The sequence below is a fragment of the Camelus ferus genome, chromosome 20 (assembly GCF_009834535.1).
Source record: "Camelus ferus isolate YT-003-E chromosome 20, BCGSAC_Cfer_1.0, whole genome shotgun sequence".
Lineage (NCBI taxonomy): Eukaryota > Metazoa > Chordata > Mammalia > Artiodactyla > Camelidae > Camelus > Camelus ferus.
The window spans coordinates 26063171-26085261 of NC_045715.1; the positions used below are offsets into that span (position 1 = coordinate 26063171).

A 22091-nucleotide genomic window follows, 5' to 3' on the forward strand; every position below is an offset into this window, starting at 1 on the left:
AGCACACTGTATATGCTATTTCCACCATGCAGATACGATGAACTTAAACATACTCAAGAGTATAGATTATGGAAAAATGTAGTAAATAATTACGAATTGATGAGTTTTTATTATTACCCTTCCTTTCAATATAATTTGTTTAATTATAAGTTTATATAATTTATTTTTTAGTAATGGTTGTGTTTAACACCAGCTCACAACTTGTCTCAAAATTTAACAGTTGACTCTTGTGAGCTGATATAAGCTGGCTGTATCAGACTATAGTCATGTAGGATATTTCTGGGGAAAAATCCTTAGTAAACTGCAAAGAACTCATAGTTATTACTAAATCCAAGACTTAAAATGGTGTATTTTACTGATTTGATTATGTTTTGAAAATCTTTAACAGAAACACTATGTAAATTATGTGATTTGGAGTCTCTCTTACAAAATGGCTCTCCTTGAAATTTTTCAAGGTAAAATAACTATTATGAATGAAATACATGATTTAATATGTAAAATTCTCATTGTATTTTCAGATTATACTAATTTTGCAAATTAAGAAATTCCTCCATGTATTTTTGCATGTGAACATAATGGATGTTTGATTAAGCAATTTAAAGAGCTCTCTGAGACATTCTCCCTTTATGAATGTAGGATCTGCTTAATGATGCTGATATGTGCCGGAAAAAGATGCAGGCAGCTTCCACCCTCATCGATGGGCTGAGTGGGGAAAAGGTCCGATGGACTCAGCAAAGCAAACAGTTCAAAGTTCAGATTAATAGGTATACATTTTGGTCTTTGTTATAATTGCCATCCTTCTTAGTCATCACCCCAAAGGCCATCACTTTGTGACAAGAGAGAACATAAAGTCCTTTTCCCTGCAGTGCTTTTCTCCACTTCCTTATCTCCATCTCAGAACCACATACACTCAGTAGAACTGAGAGGGAAGAAAACTTTGTGAAACATTTTAAATCTCAGTTTAGGTTCAGAAATGTGGGGTTTTGGTGCGAGAGTACTTCTGACATTATTTGGATTTGCCAGAACCATCTAGATACTGGCTCCAGGTCTATACTCTTCACCTCAGGGATTTTGAAAGTGTGGATCAACAGTTTTAAATGGAAGGGTATCTTGTGCTGAGGTCTTCTGGTGTGTCTTCAGAAAACTTGAAGAGAGGGAATAAGAGGGGAGTAGGAGAATGGCAAAAAAAAAAAAAAAAGAAGAAAAAAAAAGAAGGAAGGCAAAGAAGAAGAAAAAGTAATTTAATCAATAGTGAATCTGAACAGGACCAGGGCATGGGATGGGATGGGAAAAGGATGCTTTCCTCTTCTGGAAGCCAAGCCTCAGGACCTGTAGGCTTCAGGAAGGAACCTTCTCTCTTGCTCCCTGACTTACCCAGAATGAGGCCACTCCTGTCCCCTTTTGCGCTTCTGGGTTCCTTTTTCCATGATCCTTCCATGTCTGCTGCCAAGGGTGGAGCAGGGAACAAAGAAAGATTTCACGTAGTAAGAAAACTGCCCCGTGGCCTTTCAAACTCCTGCTGGGAGAGCTTAAAAGTCACTTTGTGTTTTTTCTTAACAGACTTGTAGGTGATATTCTGCTGTGCACTGGATTCCTTTCCTACCTTGGTCCTTTTAATCAGATATTTAGGAACTATTTGCTTAAAGATCAGTGGGAGGTAGAGTTGAAAGCACGGAAGATTCCTTTCACTGAAAACCTGAATCTTATTTCAATGTTGGTGGATCCTCCAACGGTAAGTGTTACTCTCCTTATATTGTTTGAATTTCAGCCTCATTTTGTTTCTGACCTACTAGGAAATCAAGGTAATTTGACACCTGATTTTTTATTTTTTCATTTAATTGAAAGGATTGTTTTGAAAAAGCTAAAGCATTACAAGAATTTTTTTTCCTTTGTGATATAAAAGTTGCTTTGCATTTTAGGAAATCTTGCTTTCAAATTAATACCGGTTGCATCACTATAAATTAAAAGATCATTTATGAGTTACAGGCTTGTTAATACTGAACTCTTCTTAAAAGCCACCACTGTTTACACCAGTCCTATTAAGTCACTCTCTCTTACAAACATTCTAGGAAAATGTAGGCTTTAGCTCGGCCGAAAGTACTGGTATTGTTAACTTTCTTCCGGTCATTAACCATTTTTTTATAATGTTCAACAGCATAACACAATAGCACATTCTGTCATCACTGAGTTAATAGCTCACGCTGGCTGCTACACTAACCTTCCTTGCTGGGAATTTGATGCCACTGTCAATTTTCGGTATATCTTAACAGAGCTCCTGCGGTATTAGGTGCTTTCCAGGCAATTTGTATTCATGAGCTGCTTTTTGATATGTAAATATGGTCCCTAGTTGCAGTTTCTTTAGGGAAGCCATGCTACTAATTTCAAGTTATCTCTATTTAAAGTTAAAAAATAATCTTTTCCATTTAAACAATGTTCACCTGGTCCTTACAGGGACTAGCTGACGTACTGGAGATGCACTGGGAACAGGCGAGGCAAAGTGGACCAGGATATTCTTTATTGATTATGGCCTGTCAGGGAACTGGGATAATTTAATGAAGGTGGAGGCTGGTTGGTTCATTGGATCTTGGGTTTTATTGACCACTTGGAGCCAGGCTGGCAGTTCCCTCTTGATTTTGAAAGGAAATATTAAGAAACATGTCATCGATGAGTTCCTGCCAGTATAATATCTCCTCTCCCCTGATTTCTCTGCCTCCAGCTGTGCGGTCCCCCTTCCCCCATGTAAGCAGAACCAAAGAGCAGGAAGGGGAAGTTTCAGAGGCTTAACCCTTAGGGCTTACCTTCTCTGTCTTCTCAGTGTATTCATTATCTCTGCTACCTCTAGTCCATCTGGATCCCACCACCCATCCAGCCTCACCATATTTCAAGTCCCTGTGTTCTCCTAATGTTCAGCAACCATGCTTTAAAATCTTCAAATCAGGTTTAACATACAGTCAGTTTACAGTATTTCCTCATAAGTATGAAAACACAATGTAAAAGGTTTAACCTAGCCTTGGGTTTCTAGAGAAAGGATTTATTAGATGATAAATTTGTTTCTTTTAATTTAATATTACTTGGCTCACATTTACAAGTTTAGTTTCTTTTCCTAGGTATTTGTTACCTATCCTCAGTGGAAAAAAAATGTCCAAATTTTAGATTCTTTTATATCATGGCACTGTTAATTACTAACGAAAGCCTTCTTGTTTTCCTCTGAATGGCCACATCCATTTCCTGTCAGATTGGTGAGTGGGGGCTGCAGGGATTACCAGGAGATGACCTCTCAATTCAGAATGGCATCATTGTGACAAAGGCCACCAGATACCCACTCCTCATAGATCCACAAACTCAAGGCAAAACTTGGATTAAATCAAAGGAAAAAGAAAATGACTTGCAGGTATGTGCCATTTGGTGCATGGGAAAGTAATCTTGAAATTATGAAGTTTTCCCAAAGTTTCAATTGAATCTGTCAGTCATAAAGTTGTCATCTCTATGATAGTTGTTTGCTAATTTATACCCTTGAGTTTTGAAACACTGATTTGAGGCCAAGGCTCTAATTATTTTCTCTCTTTTGTGCTCTCTCTTGATCTCACTCTCCTTCTCTCTGTCCTTTTCCCTGGTTCTGTTGCATTTGCCATTGTTGGATGTGGCTTTTATTCTGGGCCTTGGGTTTGGGCTTATAGTAAAACAACAAAAATAGGACTTGATTCCTCGGTTTAAGGCTGTCTGTGCCAGCCTAGCTTGGCACTTGGTAGTACTACTGCGTAGCATACTAGAGTCCAGTGTTGGACTTGGAGTCTACCCAGGTGTTCATCTTAAGGTGGAGATGGACGAGGACAGGGTTCCAAAATCCCTGGCCCCTTTAGGGATCTTGTTACATTGATATTTCAGTTCAGCTACCAATATGGACTGGACCGTTCATTGTTTCCTAGACACTGTTCCCAGTTCTATGTCTTCTGGATCCATATTTTGCTTGTACTATGTCTACTAACCAGAGTGTCCTCTCCACCCTAGTGCTCACTTTACTTACATCTGCAATAAAAATCTTAAACATTCTCCAAAGTCCACATCCAGTGTGACTTTCATCAAGGCTTATCTGAGTCCCCAGCTTAATATAGCCTGTCCTGACTCTTACACAACTTGTACTTCCATTGTGGACTTAAGAGTCTGTGTTAAATTATTGTTCTTTGCATGTTTGTCTTTTATCTTGACTGTACCATAAAGGTCTTGTTAGCCAGGTTTGTGGTTTTACAACATCTTTGTATTTTCTGCACGTTTCTTTAAATAGGGTAGTCATTCTGATATTTATTGAATTGACTTAATCAAAGTGTGTCATCATTATAGGGGGGAAAAAACAAACCCAGAAAAATCAGGTGGTCACCTTGATAAATGCAAAAAAAGCACTTGGTTTTTTCATGTTCATGATAAAATGTCCGGCAAACTAAGATTAGGAGAGATCTTCCTTAATTAGATAAAGAGTATTTACAAAAAGCCAACACCATACTTAATAGTGAAATGTTGAAAGATTTCCTTCTGAGATCAGGGCTTTGCAGGCAGGTGGACACTGCCTAGCACTCAGGAGCACCCCAGGATACTCCTACCTCGTTACTACTCCGGTCTGTGTTAACTTAGACATCCCAGAGAAATCCTGGAAAGGATCAGAGAGTGTAAGTGGAGGGGAAGAGTTAAGGGAAATGGAGTTAGTGGGAGTGCGGCTTCCGAGGACCTGCACACACACAAGTGCGTGAGTGGTGAGTATGGAGCACTCCTGCTCCTGGACTTAGCTTCCCGGATCTGGCTCAGCTGTAACTTGTCCTCATTCCTCATTCCTCTGGCCTTCCCTGGCCAATTATGCTTGTTCTTATTTTTCCTGATCACAGCTTTGTCTCTCCATTTTCACGTTAAACTCATTGACAGCCTTCGGTCAGCATCCTTCCTGATGCAACCCAGTCCCAAGAACCTTCCTGAGGAAGTAACAGAAATGAGCCAGAGACACGTCCTTGTTTTAAAATACATCAACTGCTGGGATGCAAGCAAACTGAATTGTAGCCTTTTTCCTCAGAAAACTGTTTTTCTGAATAGGCAGATAAGCACATGCACAAACACACATAAATGAAAACAGAATGAAACAAAAGTATTATTTCTTTGCCTGGGAAGGAAGACCAAATGAAAAGCGAAACACTTCATAAATGAAAAGCAAAACATGATTTTTATGTCCAGGGCTGCATTCCACCTTGGCAGCTTTGCCAAGGCCATCTCTAGGACCTACAGCCGTGACTTCTGGAAGGAGAATGTATTTGTATTCACTAAACTCCCCTATAAAGAGTTCACTGACCACCTTGTAAAGTGCATCCAGCTCCAGCGTACCTGTGCAGGTGATACGGGCTCTTGTGGTGGCTACCACGTAGCATCTCCACACGAGAAAAGTCAAGTGAAGTAAACCTGAAGTTCTGACTCCTCAAGGTATTATTTCAAGTTTACAGAAGATACCGAAGATGGTTAAAGGTAATCTTTAATACACTGACAATTTAAAAGTTAGTACCTCTTTACTTGATGTACTTGTCAGTGTTCTCAGAGAAACAGAACAGAAAGGATATCTAGATGTAGATAAGGACGTAGATGATGCATAGAGATTTGTTGTGAGGGACTGGCTCATGGGATTATGGAGGCTGAGAAGTCCCAGGAGCTGCCATCTACAAGCTGGAGACCCAGGAAAGGCAGTGGTGTAGTTCCAGTCCAAACCCTGAAGGCCTGAGAACCATGGGAGCCAATGGTGGAAGTCCCAGTCCAAGTCTGAAGTCGCAGGAGTTAGGAGCTGATGTCCAAGGGCAGGAGAAGATGCATGTCTCAGCCTAAGCAGAAAGCAAATTTGCCCTTCCTCCACCTTTTTTGTTCTGTTCAGGCCCTCGATGGATTGGATGATGCCCACTCACTTGGGTGAGGGCCATCTTCTTTACTCAGTCTACAGATTCACGTGCTAATCTCTTCTAGAAACACCTTCACAGACACACCTTGAAATAATGTTTGCCAGCTATCTGGACACCCCTTAGCCCAGTCAAGTTGACACATAAAATTAACCATCACACTTGGGAAGGGCATGATAAAAGCAGAGTTTGCTTCTTGGGGAATAGAGCAGGACAATTACATTTAGTCTCTTGGGTCCTTGTTTCATCTTGTTTAAATAAGCTAGTTAGAGCTCTTTGTTTAGATTCATTTACCTTATCAACTCATAGTAAGGTCTTTCACAGCACACCATTTATGTAAATAAAGCGACCCACCCTGGGGGAAAAATTCCTTCGTGTGCAGGATTTTTTGTTTCAGTTATTTCCTTTTAAACCAAAACAGGACAAAGACAGACTTATTTAATTTTTCAATTCCACATCTTTTTTCATTGCAAGCGAGAGATAGTATTTTTCAATTTCACTCTCCTGATCGCCCGCTGTCCCAGTAGGTCTTCCTTGCCTTTGAAGATCAGCACTCACAGTAGCACAAAGGCAGCATTTGAATTCAGAGACTAGAGGATAAGCAGGTAGAGTGGAGGACTGGACCTTTGGGAATCCTCAGACTTGGGCAGGGGAGGGGTCACTGGAGAAGTAAGAGTTTCAAAACCAATTGGCTGATGCAAAGATCAGCTGGCCCAATGTGTCTATTTTAACTAATCACAAACATTGATCTAAAAATGGGAGACGCCCAGCAGGCATTCAGAATTCTAAATTTTTTTGAAAATGTGAGAATACAAAAGTGAATGTATAGTCTTTTAGGTTGATTTTGTGCAAAGTTTCGCATTCTTATGTTATGCCACTGTTAGAGACAGAATACATGGGTGTACCCTTGGTTTGACTCAGTGTATCACTTCTGAAACTCCTACACTTATTTTTAAAATCACTTATTCATCTCATAGGTGTCCTGAGAAGATAAATGAATATCACAAATAAGTTAAGTTACTTTCCTTTCTCTGAGTGATTGTAGTTATGGAAGTTTAAAAGGATTAATTAATCCTTGATTGCTTCTCTTCCATGTGAAGGAGCAGAGCTCTGACATCCACTTAAGGAATATCACTTGATTCTCCTCGTTTGATCGGAGGGACCCACGTTACACGCTCAAGGCTCTACAAAGTCATGACCCATCAAGTTTTGAAAATTAATTTTTGTTCATTACTTCCATTTTTATAAGTAAGGCTTCCTGTACAGCCCTTACAGTTCTTAGTCACTTGTCCAATGTATCTCCTGGTTTCCACTTAGGAATGTTACATTCTTTGTAACATTTATATAGCAATGAACTCTTTATTTTTAGGTGACATCTCTGAACCATAAATACTTCCGCACACACTTGGAGGACAGTCTTTCCTTGGGCCGACCCCTTCTCATTGAGGACATTCGCGAAGAGCTGGATCCAGCCCTAGATAATGTGTTAGAAAAGAATTTCATTAAATCAGGCACCACTTTCAAGGTGAGCTTCGAAAAAAGAAAGGAAGAAAAAAAAAAAAAGGGAAGGGAAGGAAAAAAAGAAAAGAACAATGGTGACATCTACTTATCTTTCTGAGCACAGCAGCCAAGACAGTTTCTTTCAGGTGATAGTATTTGACATGCTGGAAAAAATTATTTCCAAACTCATATTCAGTGCTTCCTTTTTTAAAAAAATTGTGTATAAGAAATACAGAGGGAGAACAATACCTTGGTAACCATAGCCATTTAGCTGAAACTAAATAACATATTAAGGAAAGGCATGGTTGGTTACAATAATAATATATTAGTGTTACACATAAATTATGTATATTTTAGCAGGTCTGAGAAAGTTGGTTTTCAAGCTATATATACATCTATACAATAAAACCTGCATTTCCTCACTGGAGAAATGGCATTTTAGTACAGTCTACGGACATCGATTTTATTTCTCTCTTTATTAGCTTTCAATCCAAACTCATGGACTTTGCTGGGAGCAGTGGAGTATCGTTCCCAATCATTAGTGATAACATGAATTGTTTTCAATATAAGTGTTTCTTTTTTAATTGCTTTCATTCTTTTAGCTTCTTTGGTTTTATTTCTTGATGAGTGACAGCACTTCTGATTGAGATTTTTTTGCCTTGGACAACGAAATTTCAAGAATATCAGTGAATAAGTAAAGAATGCCAAATTGCTCATTAAACAAAGATATATTTATTTAGAAAAATTTTCTTCATAATGTGAATTCTTTTGCATACCATATTTAATATGCCAAGCATGGTTGTAGTATCTTCGCTCCTAAAGATCTTTTAAAAGACCCCGGATTCTTATTTTCCATGTGAGGGCCATGGTGCCTGAGAATTAGTGCCTTAGTTACGTGGTTGTCAATCACATACAGAATTAAAATTAATTAAAAATCTATATCATTTAAAAATGTTATAATTTCCACCTGAGTTTTAGATGGCAAACCGGGTTGTTTTTAATATACTGCAAATTGTAGTGTTTAAGATAAGTGCTGTCTTTCTGGAAAAAAAAAAAATTGGCATCTTTTTCTCTAAATATCATGAACCCCTTCTGTTGTGAAATGTGCTTCAGCTATGTCTGTAAAATGCAAAAAAAAAAAAAAAAAAAAAAAGAACACTTCTTATAAACACAACAAATTTCCATAGTAGGAAACAATTTCCTCAGGTGGGGAAAAACAGATTTTTAGATGCATCTGAGTTTTCCTTTATTCAACATATGTTTTGGGTAAATTTTTTCATTTAATTTGCTTGGTGTTATGGCTAAAAATATTTTCAGGCAGGACACAAATCTAAATTATTCTACAGGAATAGGTTTATTATTTAAGATAAGTGATTATAATTTTACAACTTGATTTTTGCAATTCATTTAATTTTTACAGCACTGACCTTTGGTAAATTCTCTACTAAAATGAACCCAAATTCCTTGTCTTGTCCTTTATGCTGCTTTTAATTTAATATTTGAATTGATATAGGTGAAAGTCGGTGATAAGGAATGTGATATCATGGATACATTTAAACTTTATATAACAACAAAGTTACCAAACCCTGCCTTTACCCCTGAGATCAATGCTAAAACATCAGTCATTGATTTTACTGTTACCATGAAAGGACTTGAGAATCAGTTACTAAGGAGGGTAATTCTAACAGAGAAACAGGTAATAATTTCTCAAGGTAAAGAACTTCTACTTATAATAAATTATAATAAACGTTTAAAATGTATTGGGAAATTGTTGAGTATATGGAAAAGAAAAAATTAAGCAAATCACATTTACCTTTGTTAGCATAGCTATTTGTTTTGTAGTCTTAATTCCTATTAAGAAATCATGTAACTCACCTCTTCTTCAACCCCAAAAGCACACATGTACACACACACCACTCTTTCTACTTCTGACTTTAAAGCTTTGGGTACATTGACTTTCATATCTATAGCCCTATGAATGCATAGTCTTGGGTACACCCGAAAATTTCAATAAAACAATGAACCTAGAGAAAAAGAAATCGCTCTGAATGAGTGTTATTACCATTGTAGTAGTTTCAACTACTACGCTACAATAGTAATTGATAATACTTGATTGGAATTGATAGTACTGCAACTTGATAATCTCATGATATAGGGAACCATACTTTTAATTAAATAAATTTGCACTGAAGCAGGGAAATTAAGAATAATTGAGGATTCTAATAAAGCAAAGAACAACTTAAGGCTGGAAGATTTTAAGAGACTGATAGAAGGTTAAGTTTTAAGATAAAGCTCAGAAAACATTGAATGTTACATATAAAATGTTTATATACTTGCATTGTATAAAATACATTTCCATAGAAACTGAGAAAGTTTATAATTGCTTAAATACCACTGATTTTAGTATTAATGGCTCAAGGAAAAGGCAAGGTTAGAAATACAGAGACCAGAGAGGCATAAAATGGGAGGTTGCGGAAAAGAATAGTAGAGGACTTGACAAGGAAAGGAGGAAAGGAAGAGATATGGACACATGGCTACAAATACAGAGGAAAGACATTCAAAAAGGGAAAGAGAAATGATACTGACACCAAAGAAATAGAGGACTCAGTAAAATGAGAAGTAAAATCCTACCTGGTTAAGAGATGGCTAACTTGGGGCAGGCCCTTGAAAGGCGGCCAGGCCAGTCTGGTGGAGTGAAGAGGCCCAGGCCCTGCTTCCACTCTCATTAACTATTTGATAATAGTTTCTAACAAACTCCTACGGCTTCTACAATCTGGGCATCATCTCACTTCCACAGTCAGGCAGAGAGCATGGGCCCCCTCCATAACCTCTTAGGGCCACATGGTGTCAACTGTTGAAGATTAGTCCTTCCTTCATGGTCTACCTGCTGCTGTAGGTCTGTTCGAGAGGATGCCTCACTGGTCCAGATCCCCCGTACAGGCTACACTAACTTCTGGAAGGCAGGCCACAGCACTGTCTAAGGTAGACTACCCTCCATGTCCCCAGAGCCCCCCACACCCACTCTCCTAGGCCTCAGCTTCCTCCTCGAGAGATGCACTACAATGCTCACACCAACCTTGCTAGAAAAAAACAAATGACACACTTAATCTGCAGGAGGACTGATTTAATTCTGCAAAGTGTTATTTGAAGAATCTAGGGGAAGGGTACATGAAAGTCCATTGTACCAGTCTTGTGAGTTTTCTGATAGTTTGGAACTTTTTGAAAGTATAATTTTGAAAATACATCATTATGTAGAAAAATACATACCTTCCATACATCCAATATAGCCCATCTGGTAGAAGGAGATGCAAAGCAATGGAAAATGGGTTTGTATTGGCAACCTGCTGTGTCACACTGGGTATGTGGTGTCCCTCTAGTCAGGTCCCAACCCAGGGCCTCCACTTGGCTTCAGTAGCTTCTCGGTTTCTTGCCATTAATGCCTCTTTGTTTCTACTACTTCTGACTGCAAGTTAGCATTTATCTGCACTAAGGCAGTGTGTGGGAACAAGGCCAAGAGAATGGGATACTCTAATTTAAATAAGTTTAGAGCTGAGAAGAGAGCTAAGCAAAATTATTTTAGCAGTTATCTCAATGGAAACTTAATGCTAGTGGGCATAACTTTTAAAACAAAAGAGAAACAAAAATACAGATAGACAGATTTAACTAACAATGATAATTTCTTGTCATTTGAAAGGCACTTTGGTTTAAACTTTTAAAAAGGAATAACAAACACTGGTAAGTTGGATTTACCATAATAACTGGTAATTACAGTTCTGGTGTTATTTGTTTTTTAATAACAGGAGTTAGAGTCTGAGAGGGTTAAACTTTTGGAAGATGTGACTTTTAATAAGCGGAAGATGAAAGAACTTGAAGATAACCTCCTCTACAAATTAAGTGCCACAAAAGGTATTGTGTTATTAAGAAGTAATCACATGATGGATTCTGAATAAGGATTTCTTGTACCCTCTTTTCAATGCCCTCATGATTACAGATGTTAAGAAACAGTTGAGTTATCAATGCAGAAACAAGCGAGGCAATTTCCATCTAGACATTAAAGAGAATCTGATTTTTGAATTAGCAACTGGAGTCTGAGCATTTGATAATAGCACAGTTTTCTTGATATAATTGCTCTCTCCTGAGAAAAATAAGGGCTCCCAATAGAGCTTGGTAACTCATAATAGGCTAATTTGCCTAGCCCGAAGAAAACTAATGTGCTCAATCTATTTTTTTGTTTTTTTAGATTGACTTTGTCATTTGGTGTTGAAATGCAATTGCCACATCAGTTATGATGTGTGTCATCCTGTCAGAGACACTTGAGCAGCCAAGGCCCAGTCACTCTGGACTTGTCTTAGACCTCCCACCTAGAAGTCAGAGATAGGCTCTCCTCTGGACAGTCAGGTCATCATATGACCTCCTGATTTCCTGATTTGGGGATGTATGGCTCTATAGTAGGCAAATTATAGCAACCTAAATTCTACCATTCATTAGAAATCTAATAATGAATTTTTCCCAACAGCACTTTAACCCTTGGATACAAAAAAAAAAATCTTAAGTGTTACTCTCACAATACTCTCTAGCACTTTAAGGTGACCTCAGGGAAAAGCCCTTTTATCTGCCTTAATTGCACTGCTTGTGCTGGTGAAGTTTGCCTCTTGATCCGTGACATCTCCCAACCATGTGGATGTCTCTGGGCATGCTAAATATTACTAAAGAGGACTGACAGAGGGCTCCTCCTATGATCCAGCCAAGAGTGTTCTGGATCCACAACCCTCTCCTGTGAGGTTAATCACATCTTCCATAGGGACCTAGCATGCCGGACAGAGTAACTCAGCACCTTGCGTAGCACTCACCTGCCCTCCAGACTTCTAGGGTAGGCTGGAGCACTCACTGCTCCCTGCAGACATGGTGACTGTTAGCTCAGCACGTCCAAAGCGTCTTTCTGTATATTAAAATTGAGTTTATTGGCACAGACATGCCATTCTATTAAAAACAATAATGAAGGGTAAAACTCAAAAAAAAAAAAATCAGGATTTTTCTTCCTGGGCAAACACTAATGCAATCTCCCAATATACTCGTTAGAGACACAGAAGGACCAGAGTTCTCAGTGGCAAGGATGGCTGTACTAAGGCAGGAGTAAAGAATGTACGACTTCCCTGCAAGCTGGGCTGTAAGACAGGCGGGAAGGAAGAGCTCGTGACCCCGTGAGGGGAGCCACCAAGATGATAACGGAGGCAGGCAAGAGCCTCCGCACAGAACAAACAGCGGAAGACGGAAGTGTTCCTCAGACGTCTGAAGACCAGTCTTGAGGGCTGCCTTGAGAACTGCCTTTCTCAGACTCTCAGGCAGAGTAGGGAGTAACCCCTGGGCAGGAATGTTTAGAAGGGTTCAGGTCTCGGATGGTCGTTGGACAAGGAGCCTTTTGGTGTCTCACGTTTCTGCCCTTCCACCCTGTGGGCTTTTAAGAAGTCCAGCTGGAAATTCACGGGGTGATGGCAGAAGTGATGCATCTCACTTTGCGTCTTTCCCATCTTGTGTTCTGGAGTTCTCCTGTTTGGTTCTTAGGTTCCTTGGTCGATGACGAATCTCTCATCGGCGTCCTGCGCACCACCAAGCAGACAGCCGCGGAAGTCAGTGAAAAGCTACACGTGGCCGCGGAAACGGAGATCAAGATTAACATGGCTCAGGAGGAGTTCCGGCCCGCCGCCACCCGCGGCAGCATCCTCTACTTCCTCATCACAGAGATGAGCATGGTCAACATCATGTACCAGACCTCACTGGCCCAGTTCTTGAAGTTGTTTGACCAGTCCATGGCCAGGTGGGGCCTCGCTGTCTCCCCCCTGCCCCCAGGGTTTGTGTGTATTCCGAGTCTCTTAGAAATGGATTCATACTCCTTTGATTTTTAAAACATATTGCAGATCTGAGAAGTCTCCGCTACCTCAAAAGAGAATTACAAATATTATCGAGTATCTGACGTATGAAGTTTTCACGTACTCTGTCAGGGGCCTGTACGAGAACCACAAGTTCCTCTTTGTGCTGCTCATGACCTTAAAGATCGATCTTCAGAGAGAAACAGTGAAGCATAAAGAGTTTCAAGCTCTCATTAAAGGTGAAGGGTTTGGGAGATGGATGTGCTGTGTAAAGGAGATTGCTTTTGATAAGCTCTTTGATGTACGGTAGACCCATTCTTGTAATGCAGAGAGGAATTCAATTCTGATGGAAGTGAAGTTCTTTGTCTATACCTCTTTTTTTTTTTCTTTCTCCTGACTTCCATTCATTTTGCTCTGGTTAACTCAAGATGATTTCTCAGGTCTGTGTTAACTCTGCGATTTTCAGTTATATAATTAGATTCAGTTTGAGCATTGCTGCTCGTGAGTAGGAGACCTGAATGCCAAAGGGAAGGATCTGGGTGATGTGCTTTCTACTGCGAGGGAGCAGTTCCTCGAGCAAGGGATTATAATGACATTGAAGACTGTAGAAAAGGCACACTCTTGTGTCATGTTTGAAGTTAATCCTGTTCATTGCTTATCTCCATGTTAAAAGTGTAATTAAGAAGACAGAAGTGTGGTATTTTCATTCAATTCAAGTAAACAAGTACTTACTGAGCACATACTGTGCAAACCCACCATACTAGCAGTGTTTGGGATACACGGATAAACCAGACATTGTTTTAAGAGAAATAACAATCTCCTAATGCAGATGAAGATAACTGGGGAAAAGAAGGGCGGATGGAAGAGGGTTCCGGGCACTCAACCAGGTAGGAGCTTCCCCTGCGTTCTGCTCAGAGCCACATCCAGCATGGAATCTGCATTGCAGCACTGGCAGACGGGGGTGGGTAGATGGATAAATTGGGCAGGCAGGAGTGTGGATATGGAAATGCTGAGAGGGCTGGTGCACAGCGAGGGCCTGGGGTCCAAACTAAGAAGCTGTAAGGCAAGGGAACTCTGTAACTAGAGACAAAGGACCAGCCTCTGTGGATAGCAACCCAAGGCCCTGGTAGTTCAGGTAGGATTGGTCATAGCTCAGAGGATCCCAGCCTGGGACTGAGACAAGTAGGGGATAGGGGGCAGCCTGCAGATCTGAGTCATCATCCCCATCAAGTCACAAACCCACCCCACCCCTCTCCTCACCCAGCACACCTAGCCAAGCCAGAGCTATTCCCTGAAAGAGACTGGATGCTTTGAGAGAAAGTGTGTAAATCAGAGGAGACTGAGAAACACAGCAACACTGTGGGGAGGGAATTTATGAGGAGGATTTGATTTGTCACAGAAAATAAAGAAGGCTGCACATCTGGGTTGTGGTTAGAGCACATCTATGACCCCATTTCATAAAACTGGAGAGTCAGGGAGAACCAGATTGTATAGGTTTAGGAGGGTCAGTCAGGAGTTTGGATTTAATTTTGTTGGCAATAGGGAGCCATTGAATGCTTTATGAGCAGGGAAGTAGCATGAGCAGAGCAATGCTTTAGAAGATTAATTTGGAATTTTACGATAGGTTGATTGTCAGAAGTACAGTCAGCACAGCAGTAAAAGGTTTTTAAAAAATCAAAGCTGATTTATTGTACAGTTTATATTAGTTTTGAACTGGCTTACATTTTGACCAAACTATTTTTTTAAAGATGATAAGACTTTGTTTTTAATGTTTTTTATAAAGTTAACAAATATGGCCCTTAGATTTTTTTTTTATCATTTTGAACTCAATAGTTAAGGGAGAAAGAAGAAAGACTTATTTATCATAACAGAAATGTTTGATTTCCCAAGAGTGACTCCCTCTGTATCAATTTCTGCTTATTTTCTGCAATATATGGAAGGTGCCTTTGACTTTCTTCTTCAAGCAAGAATGTCAGAACACTTTGAAAAATGAAACAGATACCAGGGGCACTCCTGTGTTATAGAGTAATTGATATACCTATTTCCCCTGCCTGGTTATTTTAGAAAGATACCATCTTTCTTTTGTCATAAACCATGGACAAAAAGACACCTTAGGGGGTCTTCTCTTGCCTTACAGGTTGGATTGGACCCGAGTCTTCCAAAACAAGGGAGTTAATGTCAAAATAAGAGCTAATGATTACATAGCTCCTATTGTGGGCCAAGACTGTTGTTAGCTTTCTACATACATTAATTCATTTAATCTTCATAGCCACAGTCCACAGCCAATGGATTCTATTATTACACCCATTTGACAGGAAAGGGAACTGAGAGAAATTGAGTTCTTTGTCCAGGTTTGTGCAGCTAGCAAATGGCAGAGCCAGGATATATGGAGGAGTAGGGTGGGCTGTGACTGTTCTGGGTTAGTTTAGGTGCATGATGCGTTGGAAACACTGATGTAGGTTAAATGGCCTCTCCTGATGTCTTTGAAGTGTATGGTCACGTGAAATCATTTTTCTTTTCTGGAAACAACCAAGAAGAAAAGGGACGAGTCTGTCTCTGTGTTAGAGGAACAGAATCCCTTAAATCTGCAGGTGACTTTCTCTAGGCCTTGCCTCTCCCACAGTAAACTCAGTGTTAGCAGAAATGGTGCTAGAATAAGGCTTTCTCTTTCCTAGGGTTGCTGGGGGTAAAGGGTGGTGCGTGGTGTTGGTGGAAGAAGGTTTACACCTTCTAAAAGCATTGTGGCACTGAAAGCCCCTGACCCCATGGTGGAGCTAAAGGGTTGACATGAAAGGAGGACCTTGGCTTGTTCACCTTCTCAGGAAGACGCTGGAGGGGAGAGCAGAGACCTGCATCCCCTCCATCCCCTCACCATCTCCGTTTGTGCCCAAGGGTTGATAGGTGAAGCGGAGGGATTTGATGAGTTCTTCAGGAGGATTATGAGACTTAAAAGGTCAAGAACCGCTGTTTTGCATACATCTGAATTAAACTACAGAGCTGGCATTATTATGATAAAACATTACTAAAGAAAGACATGCAGCAGAGGAATTTTGAAATTCAAGATATAATCACATGTCTTGGATGTGCTCATTTGACTTGTGATCTGCTTCAAAATACAAACAAGTGCTATCACTCACATCCTCCACTTGTTCGGTTTCCTCTGCTTTATCCCCAGTGCCTGGAATACGCTGGATAGAGGTGGCTCAGAGAATATTTGTTGAGTAAATGAGTGAACAAATGGTTTGAGCATTGATTACCCCTTTAAAAACCCACCGATGTGTTATACTGCTCTTCTCTTTCCCTCCCTCCCTCCCCCTACCCATCTATCCATCTTTTTAACCTGGTAAAAAATAGTATTAAATATTAAACTTCTGGAGGAGTGATGACTGAGAAGTGATTTTTAAAATCATACGTGAAAAGATCAACCTATATTCATTGATATCAAAATTGTAAATTTCAGATGGTTAAAAAAAACAATAAAAAGCAAACATCTGCAACCACCAGAGAAAAATTCTTTGCAGGGAAAAATGACAGGGAGTTACTATCTGTATAAGATGATATAAATCACTAAGACTGGAAGAAACCGTACCAAAAAAAGATAACCTCATTTTCTGTAATGTGATTATTTTCCAATTTTCCCACTTTTTCCCTATAATATGCTTATCTCATTTTATTATTTGGAAAATAAATTTCTGAAAAACCGAGCACAAACTGACCTGATTCCCACTGATGCCTTTCCTCAGGGGGAGCAGCCCTGGATCTGAAAGCCTGCCCTCCCAAACCATTCCGCTGGATCCTCGATATGACCTGGCTGAATCTTGTGGAACTGAGTAAACTTCCGCAATTTGCAGAAATTATGAACCAGGTAATAAAGGGCTGGGAAAGAGTACAGACCTGTAAACCCAAGCACACCTACCTGGGCCTTTTAAACTGGGGCCTCCTGGTGACAAATCCTTCACCCAAAGAAGTCACCACAGTAGGGTAGCTTTAGGCTCTAAATGTAAACACTGTGGTTATGTTTAAAAAGTTATCTGCCTTATAAAGAATAACCTTCTTAGGTTATTCAATTTTAATTGGATATATTCCTGAGGCTTGCTAATTAGCGTGTTTGCTTTAGATATCTCGTAATGAGAAGGGATGGAAAAGCTGGTTTGATAAAGATGCTCCAGAGGAGGAAATCATCCCTGACGGATACAACGACTCGCTAGATACCTGCCGCAAACTTTTACTTATCAGGTGAGAATAGGTGTTATCAGAACTAGAAGCATCACTCATCGTAGTGTCAAATTACAGATTCCACCTCAGTGAGTTTACTTCACTATGTCCCAGTAGTTACTGTAATAAATATGTGTGCTTCCAGTTTGAAGTTTTGGATGGCAATTCTTTGGTTCCTTAACAAGCAAATGAAATGGTGAAGGGTATATTTTGACAACGTATTAGTGATAGTGCTTTTAGCAAAACAGAGAAAGATATACTTTTACAATTCACTTGGCTCATTTACCATTGAGTGAATCATTAATTGTTGAATTTACTTGTTAAAAAGAATGGATCTCACAAAATTACAAAGCAATTTGTTTTTAAGCTAAAACCAAGAATACTGTGCTATTGAAATGTTGTATAAGTGTTGTTTTGGCTGTTAAAATGGAAGCAGAAGTTTGAAATTGATATTGAGGAAGAGCATTCTTCCTTTTCTTTTCTTTTCCTTCTCACCTTTCACATTTTCTCAGGTTGCAATAGCTCAAAGAGGGCTTCTGTACTGGAAGATAGTGTGTATGAGCGGGGGTGGGTATGTGTTTGGTGGGCAAGGCAGGAGGATGCAGTTGGGTGAGATGAAACCACCAAAAGGATAACAAAAAGATGTAGGATTATTTTGGAGTAGTTTTTGTCTTCCCTTAATGTGATATCCGTGAGTTTTTTCTTAGAAGAAGTTGTTTCCTGCATGCTCTAACTCTTGGAGAGCAATCAGAGCGATCAGCGACTGGGGCCTCGTGACCCAGTGAGTAGGGAAAGAGCTACTTGTTTTTATTGGAACAGATGTCTCTTATCTCTTATCCATCATTTAAAAATTAATCTATGTCAAATGAATAGTGTAATCTGCTAGCAAGTAAGAATCTGCAGAGCTTGTCTGTGATCTAAAAGTATCAAACGACATTTATTTCATGTCCTGGTGTATAGAATGTGCTACAGTGCAGGCTACACAGATGGGATTCAATAAATTCTTGCTGATCAAGCTCCTTCTGACACCTTTGGCGCGCTGATGTCCCCCTGGAGACTGCAGAACCCCAGAGTGTGCAGCAGGTCGGCCCCCATCATGTATTGGAGCTGACAGAGGCCACCTCTCCCTTGTGTCCCTGCTGAGTGCCCTGCACCAAGAGTGGGACCAACGTGAAGGAGTCACTCTGTAAATGATTGTCAAAGAATGAATGTGTTCCTGTGTGTTAGTTTGAATGAGGAATTGCTTACATGAGGCTGATAGCCTAGTTACTAAGGATAATCATTGTTTAAAAGAAAAAAGAAAATTAGTTAAAGCTATAGAGTAGTTGCTGCTACTTCTGAAAATGAAACACTTGGATCAGTTGACTTCTAAGTCAACTGCCTAGACTGGCTCTGTCCTGCTCCTTGCCAGTGCGTCAAAACCACATGATTAAACTTACACTCCCCCAGGGATAGAAAACCTTGCCATCCCTCTTATGCCTCTGCCTAAAGGAGGATTAGCTTGTTACCTCTGTGTTAATTAACTCCATGTTCTTTATGTGCCTAGAATTAGATAGAATTAAAAAAAAAAAACCCTGAGTTTATTTCCTCTAACTTATGTGCATTTCTAGGTCTTGGTGCCCAGACCGTACTGTTTTTCAGGCAAGAAAATACATTGCAGAGTCTTTGGAAGAAAAGTACACAGAACCAGTTATCTTAAATCTGGAGAAAACCTGGGAAGAAAGTGATACACGGACACCTCTGATATGTTTACTGTCCATGGGATCCGATCCCACAATTCAGATCGACGCGTTGGCCAAGAAACTGAAGCTGGGTATGATCAGCAATCTATGAAATTTAGCAAACCTCTGTACTTTTGCTTCAGATTTTGCCTTTCATAGTTTTTTTTAGCTGATTATTATAAATATACGCACAAAACTGAGTTAGAAAAATATCAAACTGCTTCCTCTTTCTTCCCTTTTCATTTCTCCTAGAATGAGAGTATGATATAAATATCTTTGTGCAGAGAGGAACACACTCATCTACTATATACTGATTTTTTTTTAAGTTGTAAGCAGATTTCCGTACTACACAGATAGTGGACTAGCAAGAATGAACATACGGGAGCAAATTTTATTGCCGTGTCTATACAAAATTACAGCAAAGTCTATTTTGTCACAAATTGGAAAACTGTAACCATTTTATTGTAATGCATAGTAATTTAGGGATTTATCCATTCATGCTTTCATTCTATAACCCCTTAGTACAAGCAGTGTGCTAGATTCAGGGAGCTGAGAGATAGCTACAAAGTAGCTGGGAAAGACAGACGTGTAAACAGGTAATAGAAGACACCATGACAGCAGCTGTAACAGAGTTATGTAGTCACACCCGATGACAAGATCCAGAGCTACTCAAACTGCACAGGATCTAGGGGAAAGCACCACATTGCTAATATGTTGAGTAGGATCTGAGAAATAGATAACATTTTACAGGTGGAATTGTGGGAGAGAGAAGGAAAGTTATTCTAGGAGGAGGAGGCAGGGCGAGGAGTTATAAACACATAAGTTGTGAGAGCAATGGCTGAGTCAGCAGGACTGAAGGACAAGGACTCGCCTGATGCGGAGAGCATCCATCTCTGATAGGATGGCTGTTTACAGGAGGGCGGTTTACTCTTCATCCTCTGAAAATCTGAATGTTACTAGAATTGCCATTTGCAGTCTTCCAGGTTCAGATCTCTATATCCATGCCTCATAGGGTTAATCACTTATGTCTTTATAAAGATTATAAAAGTGATTGATTATGAATCACTAAATCTACTCTATGAAATAAAACTTGAGTTTTATATCTAGTTAACATAAACATGATGTAAATCAATTTAATTATCTTCCAGTATTTGCTGCATGTCCCTCTGCACTAAGAAGTTACTGTAAACCCTTAGCTGATGTTAGCATGGTCTGTGTTCACTCTGTCTTTCTTATCTGACTTTGATCTGTTAATTGTCTCTACACCGATTTGTGTCCTTTATGACTCAGTTAGAATGGCCGCTTTCTTCTGTCTGAACACTGATACCCAATGCAAAGAGCTACTAGATTCCATTGGCAGGTGCTCATGGTTAAGTCTCATTAACCACCTTCAGTGTTTTTCTCTTTCATTCCCACTCACTGCCTTTAGTGGATGAATTAACCAGTTACCTGACAGCGACTTGAGGAGTAGGACTGGATCAAGTAAATGTTTGTAGAAAAGAGAAGGAGAACTTCTCACTATGGAACTTGTCAGACTCTGCAATGAAAAATTTGGAGCAAATAAATTCTGCACAAAAGCACTGAGTGCCTGGGAAAGAGGGAGAAAAGAGATAGATTTAGCATGAGAAAACCCTACTAGGAGCCCGGGTGAAGTGAGAAAGGGGTCCTGGAGGAAGGATGGGTTTGAAAACAGAATCCAAACACAAATGAAAGAGAACAAACAAATAAAATACAAACCCACAAATATACAAAGTAGGAATGAGAAGATGAGTATAACAATGTATACAGGTGAAAAAATTTAAGTAGTAAGAGAACAGTACATAATGATGGCATTAATCTTTAAAATCTCTTTGAAATGGATAACATTGTAGAAAAATACAAATTTATAAAAATTTCTCAGAAAAGGTTGAAAAACCTGAATAGACCAATAATTAAGATGAGAAAAATCAGAAGCCAGAAGTTTTTAAAGTTACTACCTCAGCGAAGGCTCTGGGCTTGGATGATTTTTTTGGTAAGTCCTTTGCATGCTATATTCCATTCCAGAGCATAGAAAAGAGGTACGTTTTCCCTTTAAGGGAACAGCATTATCTTGATATCAAAAACAGACCAAGATAGTCACTGTAAAAAAGAAAGAAAACCACAGATTGATCCTACTTACTGATATAAATATAAGGACCTTAACCAAAATGCAAGCAAGAAGAATTCAGTGTAACATTAAAATAACATGCAAAAAATAATAATGTGCCTTGACAAAGTAGGATGCATGGATACATCTGAGAAAGAGACAGTATTAAGAAATCTCATCATAGCAATAAGTGAAAGACATTTCCATAAGTTATTTCATATAATTACCTTGATAAGTGCTAAAAAGGCATTTTATAAAAATTCACCATTTGTATTTGGCTTTTAAAAAGTGGGACTAGAAGAATATTATATCAATATGGTAATGAATATGAACTTCAAACAACATTATGCTTCCTGGTGAACAACTAGAGACATGCCCGTTAAAGTCAGAAACAAGATAAAGATTCTGCTGTCACCACTCTCACTTAGTATTGCTGTGGAGGGTCTAGCTAATGTATTGTAAGAATTATAAAAAATGGAAACTACTGGTAAGGAGGGACAAAAATTATCATTACTCTCAGTGTAATTGTCTAACTAACGAACACAAATGAATCAACTGAAAAACTATTAGATTTAACAAGATAGTCCAATAAGAATAAATTTTTTAAAAAAATCAGTGGAACATTCTTAGAAAGTAAAATGTAAAAATCTCATTCACTGTAGCAATAAAAGTAAAACTGAGAAACAATCTTTAAAATAACTATTAGAAGAGAACTATAAAACTTTCCTAGAGACATGAAAGTAGG

At 39.3% G+C, this 22091-nt stretch overlaps 1 protein-coding gene across 1 annotated transcript in view; it reads left to right on the forward strand.

Annotated features, from left to right (window-relative positions):
- DNAH8 (dynein axonemal heavy chain 8) overlaps positions 1–22091 on the forward strand; it is a 219412-nt gene that overhangs the window by 148221 nt on the left and 49100 nt on the right. The window contains 11 exon segments of the mRNA XM_032462995.1: positions 637–764; positions 1561–1732; positions 3236–3391; positions 7288–7443; positions 8932–9114; positions 11219–11324; positions 12981–13233; positions 13334–13524; positions 17029–17150; positions 17403–17521; positions 19111–19313. Of these exon segments, the coding sequence (XP_032318886.1) occupies positions 637–764; positions 1561–1732; positions 3236–3391; positions 7288–7443; positions 8932–9114; positions 11219–11324; positions 12981–13233; positions 13334–13524; positions 17029–17150; positions 17403–17521; positions 19111–19313 (1789 nt within the window).